Here is a 15,474-nt window from a genome sequence, read left to right as displayed (position 1 = left end):
GATGGAGGAGAGAGAGAGAGAGAGAGAGATGGAGGGAGAGAGATGGAGGGAGAGAGATGGAGGGAGAGAGAGAGAGAGAGAGAGAGAGATGGAGGGAGAGAGAGATGGAGGGAGAGATATATACTGTATTACTGCATCATAATCCACCAGGACACAGAGGGGGAGACCAGAGCTGGTGTTTGTCACATTAGATCAAAGGGAATCAGCTGCCCCAACCATCTGGAACCAGTAGAACCCAGTAAAAGGTACTTACGTGGGGGTAGTAATCCATGACCAGAAGGTACTCCACTCTGCCCTCGGCCCCCAGCCGTTCGTCGGCAGCGATGAAGTGTGCGATGTTGTCATGCTCCAGCAGGGGGAGCAAATAGATAGAACACTCGTTCAGGAAGTTCTGCCGATTGGCTGAGCTGAACACCTTCACAGCCACCTGGCGCTCGTCCAATGAACCACAGAACACCGAGCCGTACCGGCCTCGACCAATCAGCTGACAGAGAGAAAGAGCGGGAGAAGAAAGGGTGAGAAAAGACGACTGGAGCTCAGTTTGGTCTAAAACCATCAGGGTTAGGGTTAGGGTTAGGGTTAGGTACATCTCTCTCTGTGTAGCTGTAGTAGGTGTAGTAGGTGTAGATGTGTAGTAGATAGAATAGCTGTAGTAGGTGTAGATGTGTAGTAGATAGAATAGCTGTAGTAGGTGTAGATGTGTAGTAGATAGAATAGCTGTAGTAGGTGTAGATGTGTACATAGAACAGCTGTCGTAGGTGTAGTAGGTTAGATGTAGTAGATGAATAGCTATAGCTAGGTGTAGATGTGTAGTAGATAGAATAGCTGTAGTAGGTGTAGATGTGTTAGTAGATAGAATAGCTGTAGTAGTTGTAGATGTGTAGTAGATAGAATAGCTATAGTAGTTATAGATGTGTAGTAGATAGAATAGTTGTAGTAGGTGTAGATGTGTAGTAGATAGAATGTGTAGTAGGTGTAGATGTGTAGTAGATAGAATGCTGTAGTAGGTGTAGTAGGTGTAGATGTGTAGTAGATAGAATAGCTGTAGTAGTTGTAGATGTGTAGTAGATAGAATAGCTGTAGTAGGTGTAGTAGTTGTAGATGTGTAGTAGATAGAATAGCTGTAGTAGGTGTAGATGTGTAGTAGATAGAATAGCTGTAGTAGTTGTAGATGTGTAGTAGATAGAATAGCTGTAGTAGGTGTAGATGTGTAGTAGATAGAATACTGTAGTAGGTGTAGATGTGTAGTAGATAGAATAGCTGTAGTAGGTGTAGATGTGTAGTAGATAGAATAGCTGTAGTAGGTGTAGATGTGTAGTAGATAGAATAGCTGTAGTAGGTATAGATGTGTAGTAGATAGAATAGCTGTAGTAGGTGTAGTAGGTGTAGATGTGTAGTAGATAGAATAGCTGTAGTAGCTGTAGTAGGTATAGATGTGTAGTAGATAGAATAGCTGTAGTAGGTGTAGATGTGTAGTAGATAGAATAGCTGTAGTAGTTGTAGATGTGTAGTAGATAGAATAGCTGTAGTAGTTGTAGATGTGTAGTAGATAGAATAGCTGTAGTAGGTGTAGATGTGTAGTAGATAGAATAGCTGTAGTAGTTGTAGATGTGTAGTAGATAGAATAGCTGAAGTAGGTGTAGATGTGTAGTAGATAGAATAGCTGTAGTAGGTGTAGTAGGTGTAGATGTGTAGTAGATAGAATAGCTGTAGTAGGTGTAGATGTGTAGTAGATAGAATAGCTGTAGTAGTTGTAGATGTGTAGTAGATAGAATAGCTGTAGTAGGTGTAGATGTGTAGTAGATAGAATAGCTGTAGTAGGTGTAGATGTATAGTAGATAGAATAGCTGTAGTAGGTGTAGATGTGTAGTAGATAGAATAGCAGTAGTAGGTGTAGATGTGTAGTAGATAGAATAGCTGTAGTAGGTGTAGATGTGTAGTAGATAGAATAGCTGTAGTAGGTGTAGATGTGTAGTACATAGAATAGCTGTAGTAGGTGTAGTAGGTGTAGATGTGTAGTAGATAGAATAGCTGTAGTAGGTGTAGATGTGTAGTAGATAGAATAGCTGTAGTAGGTGTAGATGTGTAGTAGATAGAATAGCTGTAGTAGTTGTAGATGTGTAGTAGATAGAATAGCTGTAGTAGTTATAGATGTGTAGTAGATAGAATAGTTGTAGTAGGTGTAGATGTGTAGTAGATAGAATAGCTGTAGTAGGTGTAGATGTGTAGTAGATAGAATAGCTGTAGTAGGTGTAGTAGGTGTAGATGTGTAGTAGATAGAATAGCTGTAGTAGTTGTAGATGTGTAGTAGATAGAATAGCTGTAGTAGGTGTAGATGTGTAGTAGATAGAATAGCTGTAGTAGGTGTAGATGTGTAGTAGATAGAATAGCTGTAGTAGGTGTAGATGTGTAGTAGATAGAATAGCTGTAGTAGGTGTAGATGTGTAGTACATAGAATAGCTGTAGTAGGTGTAGTAGGTGTAGATGTGTAGTAGATAGAATAGCTGTAGTAGGTGTAGATGTGTAGTAGATAGAATAGCTGTAGTAGGTGTAGATGTGTAGTAGATAGAATAGCTGTAGTAGTTGTAGATGTGTAGTAGATAGAATAGCTGTAGTAGTTATAGATGTGTAGTAGATAGAATAGTTGTAGTAGGTGTAGATGTGTAGTAGATAGAATAGCTGTAGTAGGTGTAGATGTGTAGTAGATAGAATAGCTGTAGTAGGTGTAGTAGGTGTAGATGTGTAGTAGATATAATAGCTGTAGTAGTTGTAGATGTGTAGTAGATAGAATAGCTGTAGTAGGTGTAGTAGTTGTAGATGTGTAGTAGATAGAATAGCTGTAGTAGGTGTAGATGTGTAGTAGATAGAATAGCTGTAGTAGTTGTAGATGTGTAGTAGATAGAATAGCTGTAGTAGGTGTAGATGTGTAGTAGATAGAATAGCTGTAGTAGGTGTAGATGTGTAGTAGATAGAATAGCTGTAGTAGGTGTAGATGTGTAGTAGATAGAATAGCTGTAGTAGGTGTAGATGTGTAGTAGATAGAATAGCTGTAGTAGGTATAGATGTGTAGTAGATAGAATAGCTGTAGTAGGTGTAGTAGGTGTAGATGTGTAGTAGATAGAATAGCTGTAGTAGCTGTAGTAGGTATAGATGTGTAGTAGATAGAATAGCTGTAGTAGGTGTAGATGTGTAGTAGATAGAATAGCTGTAGTAGTTGTAGATGTGTAGTAGATAGAATAGCTGTAGTAGGTGTAGTAGGTGTAGATGTGTAGTAGATAGAATAGCTGTAGTAGTTGTAGATGTGTAGTAGATAGAATAGCTGTAGTAGGTGTAGATGTGTAGTAGATAGAATAGCTGTAGTAGTTGTAGATGTGTAGTAGATAGAATAGCTGAAGTGGTGTAGATGTGTAGTAGATAGAATCTGTAGTAGGTGTAGTAGGTGTAGATGTGTAGTAGATAGAATAGCTGTAGTAGGTGTAGATGTGTAGTAGATAGAATAGCTGTAGTAGTTGTAGATGTGTAGTAGATGAATAGCTGTAGTAGGTGTAGATGTGTAGTAGATAGAATAGCTGTAGTAGGTGTAGATGTATAGTAGATAGAATAGCTGTAGTAGGTGTAGATGTGTAGTAGATAGAATAGCAGTAGTAGGTGTAGATGTGTAGTAGATAGAATAGCTGTAGTAGGTGTAGATGTGTAGTAGATAGAATAGCTGTAGTAGTTGTAGTAGTTGTAGATGCGTAGTAGATAGAATAGCTGTAGTAGGTGTAGATGTGTAGTAGATAGAATAGCTGTAGTAGTTGTAGATGTGTAGTAGGTAGAATAGCTGTAGTGGGTATAGATGTGTAGTAGATAGAATAGCTGTAGTAGGTGTAGTAGTTGTAGATGTGTAGTAGATAGAATAGCTGTAGTAGTTGTAGATGTATAGTAGATAGAATAGCTGTAGTAGGTGTAGTAGTTGTAGATGTGTAGTAGATAGAATAGCTGTAGTAGGTGTAGATGTGTAGTAGATAGAATAGCTGTAGTAGGTGTAGATGTGTAGTAGATAGAATAGCTGTAGTAGGTGTAGTAGTTGTAGATGTGTAGTAGATAGAATACTGTAGTAGGTGTAGATGTGTAGTAGATAGAATAGTTGTAGTAGGTGTAGATGTGTAGTAGATAGAATAGCTGTAGTAGGTGTAGATGTGTAGTAGATAGAATAGCTGTAGTAGGTGTAGTAGGTGTAGATGTGTAGTAGATGAATAGCAGTAGTAGGTGTAGATGTGTAGTAGATAGAATAGCTGTAGTAGGTGTGGATGTGTAGTAGATAGAATAGCTGTAGTAGGTGTAGATGTGTAGTAGATAGAATAGCTGTAGTAGGTGTAGATGTGTAGTAGATAGAATAGCTGTAGTAGGTGTAGATGTGTAGTAGATAGAATAGCTGTAGTAGTTGTAGATGTGTAGTAGATGGAATAGCTGTAGTAGTTGTAGATGTGTAGTAGATAGAATAGCTGTAGTAGGTGTAGTAGGTGTAGATGTGTAGTAGATAGAATAGCTGTAGTAGGTGTAGATGTGTAGTAGATAGAATAGCTGTAGTAGGTATAGATGTGTAGTAGATAGAATAGCTGTAGTAGGTGTAGATGTGTAGTAGATAGAATAGCTGTAGTAGGTGTAGATGTGTAGTAGATAGAATAGCTGTAGTAGTTGTAGATGTGTAGTAGATAGAATAGCTGTAGTAGTTGTAGATGTGTAGTAGATAGAATAGCTGTAGTAGGTGTAGTAGTTGTAGATGTGTAGTAGATGAATAGCTGTAGTAGGTATAGATGTGTAGTAGATAGAATAGCTGTATAGGTATAGATGTGTAGTAATAGAATAGCTAGTGGTGTAGATGTGTAGTAGATAGAATGCTGTAGTAGGTGTAGATGTGTAGTAGATAGAATAGCTGTAGTAGGTGTAGATGTGTAGTAGATAGATGTGTAGTAGATAAATAGCTGTAGTAGGTGTAGATGTGTAGTAGATAGAATAGCTGTAGTAGGTGTAGATGTGTAGTAGATAGAATAGCTGTAGTAGGTGTAGATGTGTAGTAGATAGAATACTGTAGTAGTTGTAGATGTGTAGTAGATAGAATACTGTTAGAGTGTAGATGTGTAGTAGATAGAATAGCTGTAGTAGGTGTAGATGTGTAGTAGATAGAATAGCTGTAGTAGGTGTAGATGTGTAGTAGATAGAATCTGTAGTAGTTGTAGTAGGTGTAGATGTGTAGTAGATAGAATAGCTGTAGTAGTTGTAGTAGGTGTAGATGTGTAGTAGATATAATAGCTGTAGTAGTTGTAGATGTGTAGTAGATAGAATAGCTGTAGTAGGTGTAGATGTGTAGTAGATAGAATAGCTGTAGTAGGTGTAGATGTGTAGTAGATAGAATAGCTGTAGTAGGTGTAGATGTGTAGTAGATAGAATAGCTGTAGTAGGTGTAGTAGGTGTAGATGTGTAGTAGATAGAATAGCTGTAGTAGGTGTAGATGTGTAGTAGATAGAATAGCTGTAGTAGTTGTAGATGTGTAGTAGATAGAATAGCTGTAGTAGGTGTAGATGTGTAGTAGATAGAATAGCTGTAGTAGGTGTAGTAGGTATAGATGTGTAGTAGATAGAATAGCTGTAGTAGGTGTAGATGTGTAGTAGATAGAATAGCTGTAGTAGGTGTAGATGTGTAGTAGATAGAATAGCTGTAGTAGTTGTAGATGTGTAGTAGATAGAATAGCTGTAGTAGTTATAGTAGGTGTAGTAGGTGTAGATGTGTAGTAGATAGAATAGCTGTAGTAGGTGTAGTAGGTGTAGATGTGTAGTAGATAGAATAGCTGTAGTAGGTGTAGATGTGTAGTAGATAGAATAGCTGTAGTAGGTGTAGATGTGTAGTAGATAGAATAGCTGTAGTAGTTGTAGATGTGTAGTAGATAGAATAGCTGTAGTAGGTGTAGATGTGTAGTAGATAGAATAGCTGTAGTAGGTGTAGATGTGTAGTAGATAGAATAGCTGTAGTAGCTGTAGTAGGTGTAGTAGGTGTAGATGTGTAGTAGATAGAATAGCTGTAGTAGGTGTAGATGTGTAGTAGATAGAATAGCTGTAGTAGGTGTAGATGTGTAGTAGATAGAATAGCTGTAGTAGGTGTAGATGTGTAGTAGATAGAATAGCTGTAGTAGGTGTAGATGTGTAGTAGATAGAATAGCTGTAGTAGGTGTAGATGTGTAGTAGATAGAATAGCTGTAGTAGGTGTAGATGTGTAGTAGATAGAATAGCTGTAGTAGGTGTAGATGTGTAGTAGATAGAATAGCTGTAGTAGGTGTAGATGTGTAGTAGATAGAATAGCTGTAGTAGGTGTAGATGTGTAGTAGATAGAATAGCTGTAGTAGGTGTAGATGTGTAGTAGATAGAATAGCTGTAGTAGGTGTAGATGTGTAGTAGATAGAATAGCTGTAGTAGGTGTAGATGTGTAGTAGATAGAATAGCTGTAGTAGGTGTAGATGTGTAGTAGATAGAATAGCTGTAGTAGGTGTAGATGTGTAGTAGATAAAATAGCTGTAGTAGGTGTAGATGTGTAGTAGATAGAATAGCTGTAGTAGGTGTAGATGTGTAGTAGATAGAATAGCAGTAGTAGCTGTAGATGTGTAGTATATAGAATAGCTGTAGTAGGTGTAGATGTGTAGTAGATAGAATAGCAGTAGTAGCTGTAGATGTGTAGTAGATAGAATAGCTGTAGTAGGTGTAGATGTGTAGTAGATAGAATAGCTGTAGTAGGTGTAGATGTGTAGTAGATAGAATAGCTGTAGTAGGTGTAGATGTGTAGTAGATAGAATAGCTGTAGTAGGTGTAGATGTGTAGTAGATAGAATAGCTGTAGTAGGTGTAGATGTGTAGTATATAGAATAGCTGTAGTAGGTGTAGATGTGTAGTAGGTAGAATAGCTGTAGTAGGTGTAGTAGTTGTAGATGTGTAGTAGATAGAATAGCTGTAGTAGGTATAGTAGGTGTAGATGTGTAGTAGATAGAATAGCTGTAGTAGGTATAGTAGGTGTAGATGTGTAGTAGATAGAATAGCTGTAGTAGGTGTAGTAGTTGTAGATGTGTAGTAGATAGAATAGCTGTAGTAGGTGTAGATGTGTAGTAGATAGAATAGCTGTAGTAGGTGTAGTAGTTGTAGATGTGTAGTAGATAGAATAGCTGTAGTAGGTATAGTAGGTGTAGATGTGTAGTAGATAGAATAGCTGTAGTAGGTATAGATGTGTAGTAGATAGAATAGCTGTAGTAGGTATAGTAGGTGTAGATGTGTAGTAGATAGAATAGCTGTAGTAGGTGTAGTAGTTGTAGATGTGTAGTAGATAGAATAGCTGTAGTAGGTATAGATGTGTAGTAGATAGAATAGCTGTAGTAGGTATAGTAGGTGTAGATGTGTAGTAGATAGAATAGCTGTAGTAGGTATAGATGTGTAGTAGATAGAATAGCTGTAGTAGGTATAGTAGGTGTAGATGTGTAGTAGATAGAATAGCTGTAGTAGTTGTAGATGTGTAGTAGGTAGAATAGCTGTAGTAGGTGTAGATGTGTAGTAGATAGAATAGCTGTAGTAGGTGTAGTAGTTGTAGATGTGTAGTAGATAGAATAGCTGTAGTAGGTGTAGTAGTTGTAGATGTGTAGTAGATAGAATAGCTGTAGTAGTTGTAGATGTATAGTAGATAGAATAGCTGTAGTAGGTGTAGTAGTTGTAGATGTGTAGTAGATAGAATAGCTGTAGTAGGTGTAGATGTGTAGTAGATAGAATAGCTGTAGTAGGTGTAGATGTGTAGTAGATAGAATAGCTGTAGTAGGTGTAGTAGTTGTAGATGTGTAGTAGATAGAATAGCTGTAGTAGGTGTAGATGTGTAGTAGATAGAATAGTTGTAGTAGGTGTAGATGTGTAGTAGATAGAATAGCTGTAGTAGGTGTAGATGTGTAGTAGATAGAATAGCTGTAGTAGGTGTAGTAGGTGTAGATGTGTAGTAGATAGAATAGCAGTAGTAGGTGTAGATGTGTAGTAGATAGAATAGCTGTAGTAGGTGTAGATGTGTAGTAGATAGAATAGCTGTAGTAGGTGTAGATGTGTAGTAGATAGAATAGCTGTAGTAGGTGTAGATGTGTAGTAGATAGAATAGCTGTAGTAGGTGTAGATGTGTAGTAGATAGAATAGCTGTAGTAGTTGTAGATGTGTAGTAGATAGAATAGCTGTAGTAGTTGTAGATGTGTAGTAGATAGAATAGCTGTAGTAGGTGTAGTAGGTGTAGATGTGTAGTAGATAGAATAGCTGTAGTAGGTGTAGATGTGTAGTAGATAGAATAGCTGTAGTAGGTATAGATGTGTAGTAGATAGAATAGCTGTAGTAGGTGTAGATGTGTAGTAGATAGAATAGCTGTAGTAGGTGTAGATGTGTAGTAGATAGAATAGCTGTAGTAGTTGTAGATGTGTAGTAGATAGAATAGCTGTAGTAGTTGTAGATGTGTAGTAGATAGAATAGCTGTAGTAGGTGTAGTAGTTGTAGATGTGTAGTAGATAGAATAGCTGTAGTAGGTATAGATGTGTAGTAGATAGAATAGCTGTAGTAGGTATAGATGTGTAGTAGATAGAATAGCAGTAGTAGGTGTAGATGTGTAGTAGATAGAATAGCTGTAGTAGGTGTAGATGTGTAGTAGATAGAATAGCTGTAGTAGGTGTAGATGTGTAGTAGATAGATGTGTAGTAGATAGAATAGCTGTAGTAGGTGTAGATGTGTAGTAGATAGAATAGCTGTAGTAGGTGTAGATGTGTAGTAGATAGAATAGCTGTAGTAGGTGTAGATGTGTAGTAGATAGAATAGCTGTAGTAGTTGTAGATGTGTAGTAGATAGAATAGCTGTAGTAGGTGTAGATGTGTAGTAGATAGAATAGCTGTAGTAGGTGTAGATGTGTAGTAGATAGAATAGCTGTAGTAGGTGTAGATGTGTAGTAGATAGAATAGCTGTAGTAGTTGTAGTAGGTGTAGATGTGTAGTAGATAGAATAGCTGTAGTAGTTGTAGTAGGTGTAGATGTGTAGTAGATATAATAGCTGTAGTAGTTGTAGATGTGTAGTAGATAGAATAGCTGTAGTAGGTGTAGATGTGTAGTAGATAGAATAGCTGTAGTAGGTGTAGATGTGTAGTAGATAGAATAGCTGTAGTAGGTGTAGATGTGTAGTAGATAGAATAGCTGTAGTAGGTGTAGTAGGTGTAGATGTGTAGTAGATAGAATAGCTGTAGTAGGTGTAGATGTGTAGTAGATAGAATAGCTGTAGTAGTTGTAGATGTGTAGTAGATAGAATAGCTGTAGTAGGTGTAGATGTGTAGTAGATAGAATAGCTGTAGTAGGTGTAGTAGGTATAGATGTGTAGTAGATAGAATAGCTGTAGTAGGTGTAGATGTGTAGTAGATAGAATAGCTGTAGTAGGTGTAGATGTGTAGTAGATAGAATAGCTGTAGTAGTTGTAGATGTGTAGTAGATAGAATAGCTGTAGTAGTTATAGTAGGTGTAGTAGGTGTAGATGTGTAGTAGATAGAATAGCTGTAGTAGGTGTAGTAGGTGTAGATGTGTAGTAGATAGAATAGCTGTAGTAGGTGTAGATGTGTAGTAGATAGAATAGCTGTAGTAGGTGTAGATGTGTAGTAGATAGAATAGCTGTAGTAGTTGTAGATGTGTAGTAGATAGAATAGCTGTAGTAGGTGTAGATGTGTAGTAGATAGAATAGCTGTAGTAGGTGTAGATGTGTAGTAGATAGAATAGCTGTAGTAGCTGTAGTAGGTGTAGTAGGTGTAGATGTTAGTAGATAGAATAGCTGTAGTAGGTGTAGATGTGTAGTAGATAGAATAGCTGTAGTAGGTGTAGATGTGTAGTAGATAGAATAGCTGTAGTAGGTGTAGATGTGTAGTAGATAGAATAGCTGTAGTAGGTGTAGATGTGTAGTAGATAGAATAGCTGTAGTAGGTGTAGATGTGTAGTAGATAGAATAGCTGTAGTAGGTGTAGATGTGTAGTAGATAGAATAGCTGTAGTAGGTGTAGATGTGTAGTAGATAGAATAGCTGTAGTAGGTGTAGATGTGTAGTAGATAGAATAGCTGTAGTAGGTGTAGATGTGTAGTAGGTAGAATAGCTGTAGTAGGTGTAGATGTGTAGTAGATAGAATAGCTGTAGTAGGTGTAGATGTGTAGTAGATAGAATAGCTGTAGTAGGTGTAGATGTGTAGTAGATAGAATAGCAGTAGTAGGTGTAGATGTGTAGTAGATAGAATAGCTGTAGTAGGTGTAGATGTGTAGTAGATAAAATAGCTGTAGTAGGTGTAGATGTGTAGTAGATAGAATAGCTGTAGTAGGTGTAGATGTGTAGTAGATAGAATAGCAGTAGTAGCTGTAGATGTGTAGTATATAGAATAGCTGTAGTAGGTGTAGATGTGTAGTAGATAGAATAGCAGTAGTAGCTGTAGATGTGTAGTAGATAGAATAGCTGTAGTAGGTGTAGATGTGTAGTAGATAGAATAGCTGTAGTAGGTGTAGATGTGTAGTAGATAGAATAGCTGTAGTAGGTGTAGATGTGTAGTAGATAGAATAGCTGTAGTAGGTGTAGATGTGTAGTAGATAGAATAGCTGTAGTAGGTGTAGATGTGTAGTATATAGAATAGCTGTAGTAGGTGTAGATGTGTAGTAGGTAGAATAGCTGTAGTAGGTGTAGTAGTTGTAGATGTGTAGTAGATAGAATAGCTGTAGTAGGTATAGTAGGTGTAGATGTGTAGTAGATAGAATAGCTGTAGTAGGTATAGTAGGTGTAGATGTGTAGTAGATAGAATAGCTGTAGTAGGTGTAGTAGTTGTAGATGTGTAGTAGATAGAATAGCTGTAGTAGGTGTAGATGTGTAGTAGATAGAATAGCTGTAGTAGGTGTAGTAGTTGTAGATGTGTAGTAGATAGAATAGCTGTAGTAGGTATAGTAGGTGTAGATGTGTAGTAGATAGAATAGCTGTAGTAGGTATAGATGTGTAGTAGATAGAATAGCTGTAGTAGGTATAGTAGGTGTAGATGTGTAGTAGATAGAATAGCTGTAGTAGGTGTAGTAGTTGTAGATGTGTAGTAGATAGAATAGCTGTAGTAGGTATAGATGTGTAGTAGATAGAATAGCTGTAGTAGGTATAGTAGGTGTAGATGTGTAGTAGATAGAATAGCTGTAGTAGGTATAGATGTGTAGTAGATAGAATAGCTGTAGTAGGTATAGTAGGTGTAGATGTGTAGTAGATAGAATAGCTGTAGTAGTTGTAGATGTGTAGTAGGTAGAATAGCTGTAGTAGGTGTAGATGTGTAGTAGATAGAATAGCTGTAGTAGGTGTAGTAGTTGTAGATGTGTAGTAGATAGAATAGCTGTAGTAGGTGTAGATGTGTAGTAGATAGAATAGCTGTAGTAGGTGTAGTAGTTGTAGATGTGTAGTAGATAGAATAGCTGTAGTAGGTATAGATGTGTAGTAGATAGAATAGCTGTAGTAGGTATAGTAGGTGTAGATGTGTAGTAGATAGAATAGCTGTAGTAGGTATAGTAGGTATAGATGTGTAGTAGATAGAATAGCAGTAGTAGGTATAGTAGGTGTAGATGTGTAGTAGATAGAATAGCTGTAGTAGGTGTAGTAGTTGTAGATGTGTAGTAGATAGAATAGCTGTAGTAGGTGTAGATGTGTAGTAGATAGAATAGCTGTAGTAGGTGTAGTAGTTGTAGATGTGTAGTAGATAGAATAGCTGTAGTAGGTATAGATGTGTAGTAGATAGAATAGCTGTAGTAGGTATAGTAGGTGTAGATGTGTAGTAGATAGAATAGCTGTAGTAGGTGTAGTAGTTGTAGATGTGTAGTAGATAGAATAGCTGTAGTAGGTATAGTAGGTGTAGATGTGTAGTAGATAGAATAGCTGTAGTAGGTGTAGTAGTTGTAGATGTGTAGTAGATAGAATAGCTGTAGTAGGTGTAGATGTGTAGTAGATAGAATAGCTGTAGTAGGTGTAGTAGTTGTAGATGTGTAGTAGATAGAATAGCTGTAGTAGGTATAGATGTGTAGTAGATAGAATAGCTGTAGTAGGTATAGTAGGTGTAGATGTGTAGTAGATAGAATAGCTGTAGTAGGTATAGTAGGTATAGATGTGTAGTAGATAGAATAGCTGTAGTAGGTATAGATGTGTAGTAGATAGAATAGCAGTAGTAGGTATAGTAGGTATAGATGTGTAGTAGATAGAATAGCAGTAGTAGGTATAGATGTGTAGTAGATAGAATAGCAGTAGTAGGTATAGTAGGTGTAGCCGTCTGACCTCCAGTTGTTTGAGGTTGTCCAGGTCCAGAGAGCTCTCAGAACCAGCTGCTTCCATCATGTTGAGATTATGAAGTCCCTGTTTACCACCTCCTGAGAATACATTCACAGTCAGACAGACAGACAGACAGACAGTCACACAGACAGACAGACAGTCACACAGACAGACAGACAGACAGACAGACAGTCACACAGACAGACAGACAGACAGTCACACAGACAGACAGACAGACAGACAGACAGACAGACAGACAGTCACACAGACAGACAGACAGACAGACAGACAGTCAGACAGACAGACAGTCACACAGACAGACAGACAGTCACACAGACAGACAGACAGACAGACAGACAGTCAGACAGACAGACAGACAGTCACACAGACAGACAGACAGACAGACAGACAGTCAGACAGACAGTCACACAGACAGACAGTCACACAGACAGACAGACAGACAGACAGACAGACAGTCAGACAGACAGACAGTCACACAGACAGACAGACAGACAGACAGACAAACAGACAGACAGTCAGACAGACAGTCACACAGACAGACAGACAGACAGTCACACAGACAGACAGTCACACAGACAGACAGACAGACAGTCAGACAGACAGACAGACAGTCACACAGACAGACAGACAGACAGTCAGACAGACAGACAGTCACACAGACAGACAGTCACACAGACAGACAGACAGTCACACAGACAGTCAGACAGTCACACAGACAGTCACACAGACAGACAGACAGTCACACAGACAGACAGACAGACAGTCAGACAGACAGACAGTCAGATAGAGTCACACAGACAGACAGACAGACAGACAGTCAGACAGACAGACAGACAGTCACACAGACAGACAGACAGACAGTCAGACAGTCAGACAGACAGTCACACAGACAGACAGACAAACAGTCACACAGACAGACAGACAGACAGACAGTCACACAGACAGACAGACAGTCACACAGTCAGACAGTCAGACAGACAGTCACACAGACAGACAGACAGACAGACAGACAGTCACACAGACAGACAGACAGACAGACAGTCACACAGACAGACAGACAGTCACACAGACAGACAGACAGACAGTCACACAGACAGACAGAGAGACAGTCAGACAGACAGACAGTCACACAGACAGACAGACAGACAGACAGACAGTCACACAGACAGACAGACAGACAGTCACACAGACAGACAGACAGACAGTCAGATAGAGTCACACAGACAGACAGTCAGACAGACAGACAGTCACACAGACAGACAGACAGACAGTCACACAGACAGACAGACAGACAGTCACACAGACAGTCACACAGACAGACAGACAGACAGACAGTCAGACACACAGACAGTCACACAGACAGTCACACAGACAGACAGACAGACAGTCACACAGACAGACAGACAGACAGTCACACAGACAGACAGACAGTCACACAGACAGACAGACAGTCACACAGACAGACAGACAGTCAGACAGACAGACAGTCACACAGACAGACAGACAGTCACACAGACAGTCACACAGACAGACAGACAGACAGACAGTCAGACAGACAGACAGTCAGACAGACAGCAGTCACACAGACAGACAGTCACACAGACAGACAGACAGACAGTCACACAGACAGACAGACAGTCACACAAACAGACAGACAGACAGACAGACAGTCACACAGACAGACAGACAGACAGTCACACAGACAGACAGACAGACACACAAACAGACAGACAGACAGACAGTCAGACAGACAGACAGACAGACAGACAGACAGACAGACAGACAGACAGTCACACAGACAGACAGTCAGACAGACAGACAGAGGCTGAGGTCACGGGATACACAGAGATAAGCCTCATATTATTGTCTAGTCATCGCCATGGTTACTCACTGTGCATCATGCGGTAACCGAAAAAGGCAGCAACGATGATGACAGCCAGCACGGAGACGATAGCCAAGGAGATGACTATGGTCTCTTCACACTGCAACTGGTGGTCTGCAACAGGACATAAACAACCTGTTAGTCTCTGTCTCTAACCCTTGACCTCTAACCTAGTAGTATTCTGGTGGTCTGCAACAGGACATAAACAACCTGTTAGTCTCTGTCTCTAACCCTTGACCTCTAACCTAGTAGTATTCTGGTGGTCTGCAACAGGACATAAACAACCTGTTAGTCTCTGTCTCTAACCCTTGACCTCTAACCTAGTAGTATTCTGGTGGTCTACAGCAGGACATAAACAACCTGTTAGTCTCTGTCTCTAACCCTTGACCTCTAACCTAGTAGTATTCTGGTGGTCTACAGCAGGACATAAACAACCTGTTAGTCTCTGTCTCTAACCCTTGACCTCTAACCTAGTAGTATTCTGGTGGTCTACAGCAGGACATAAACAACCTGTTAGTCTCTGTCTCTAACCCTTGACCTCTAACCTAGTAGTATTCTGGTGGTCTGCAACAGGACATAAACAACCTGTTAGTCTCTGTCTCTAACCCTTGACCTCTAACCTAGTAGTATTCTGGTGGTCTGCAACAGGACATAAACAACCTGTTAGTCTCTGTCTCTAACCCTTGACCTCTAACCTAGTAGTATTCTGGTGGTCTGTAACAGGACATAAACAACCTGTTAGTCTCTGTCTCTAACCCTTGACCTCTAACCTCTAACCTAGTAGTATTCTGGTGGTCTGCAACAGGACATAAACAACCTGTTAGTCTCTGTCTCTAACCCTTGACCTCTAACCTAGTAGTATTCTGGTGGTCTGCAACAGGACATAAACAACCTGTTAGTCTCTGTCTCTAACCCTTGACCTCTAGCCTAGTAGTATTCTGGTGGTCTACAGCAGGACATAAACAACCTGTTAGTCTCTGTCTCTAACCCTTGACCTCTAACCTCTAACCTAGTCACAAGAATATCTTGCGACCCCGCCCCCCTTAAAAGCGATAAATTTTTACAACAACAAATAACCTTCAATTAATTACATTTTCATCTCTTATCAAAATGAAAAGAAACCAATAAATACACTTACTCAATAAAATGTTGTTTTTCCAGTCATCTTTCTCCAAAACGTTTGTATATTGTCCCATAGAATAATCTGTACTTTTCATTTTATTGGTCCAATAAAATCA

General features: G+C 39.1%; 1 protein-coding gene across 1 annotated transcript in view; it reads right to left on the bottom strand.

Annotated features, from left to right (window-relative positions):
• Positions 1-93: 93 nt before the first annotated feature.
• The window catches only part of LOC121560403 (bone morphogenetic protein receptor type-2), a 49,275-nt gene continuing 33,894 nt past the window's right edge, over positions 94-15,474 (bottom strand). The window contains exons 4-6 of the mRNA XM_045219140.1: positions 14,246-14,350; positions 12,340-12,431; positions 94-484 (exon numbers count right to left, since the gene is read on the bottom strand). Of these exons, the coding sequence (XP_045075075.1) occupies positions 203-484; positions 12,340-12,431; positions 14,246-14,350 (479 nt within the window). The 3' untranslated portion in view covers positions 94-202. The remainder of the gene's footprint in view (positions 485-12,339; positions 12,432-14,245; positions 14,351-15,474) is intronic.

The sequence above is a fragment of the Coregonus clupeaformis genome, unplaced genomic scaffold (assembly GCF_020615455.1).
Source record: "Coregonus clupeaformis isolate EN_2021a unplaced genomic scaffold, ASM2061545v1 scaf2089, whole genome shotgun sequence".
Lineage (NCBI taxonomy): Eukaryota > Metazoa > Chordata > Actinopteri > Salmoniformes > Salmonidae > Coregonus > Coregonus clupeaformis.
The sequence above is the reverse complement of the archived record's forward strand: the minus strand, read 5'-3'. Positions and strand labels throughout refer to the sequence as shown.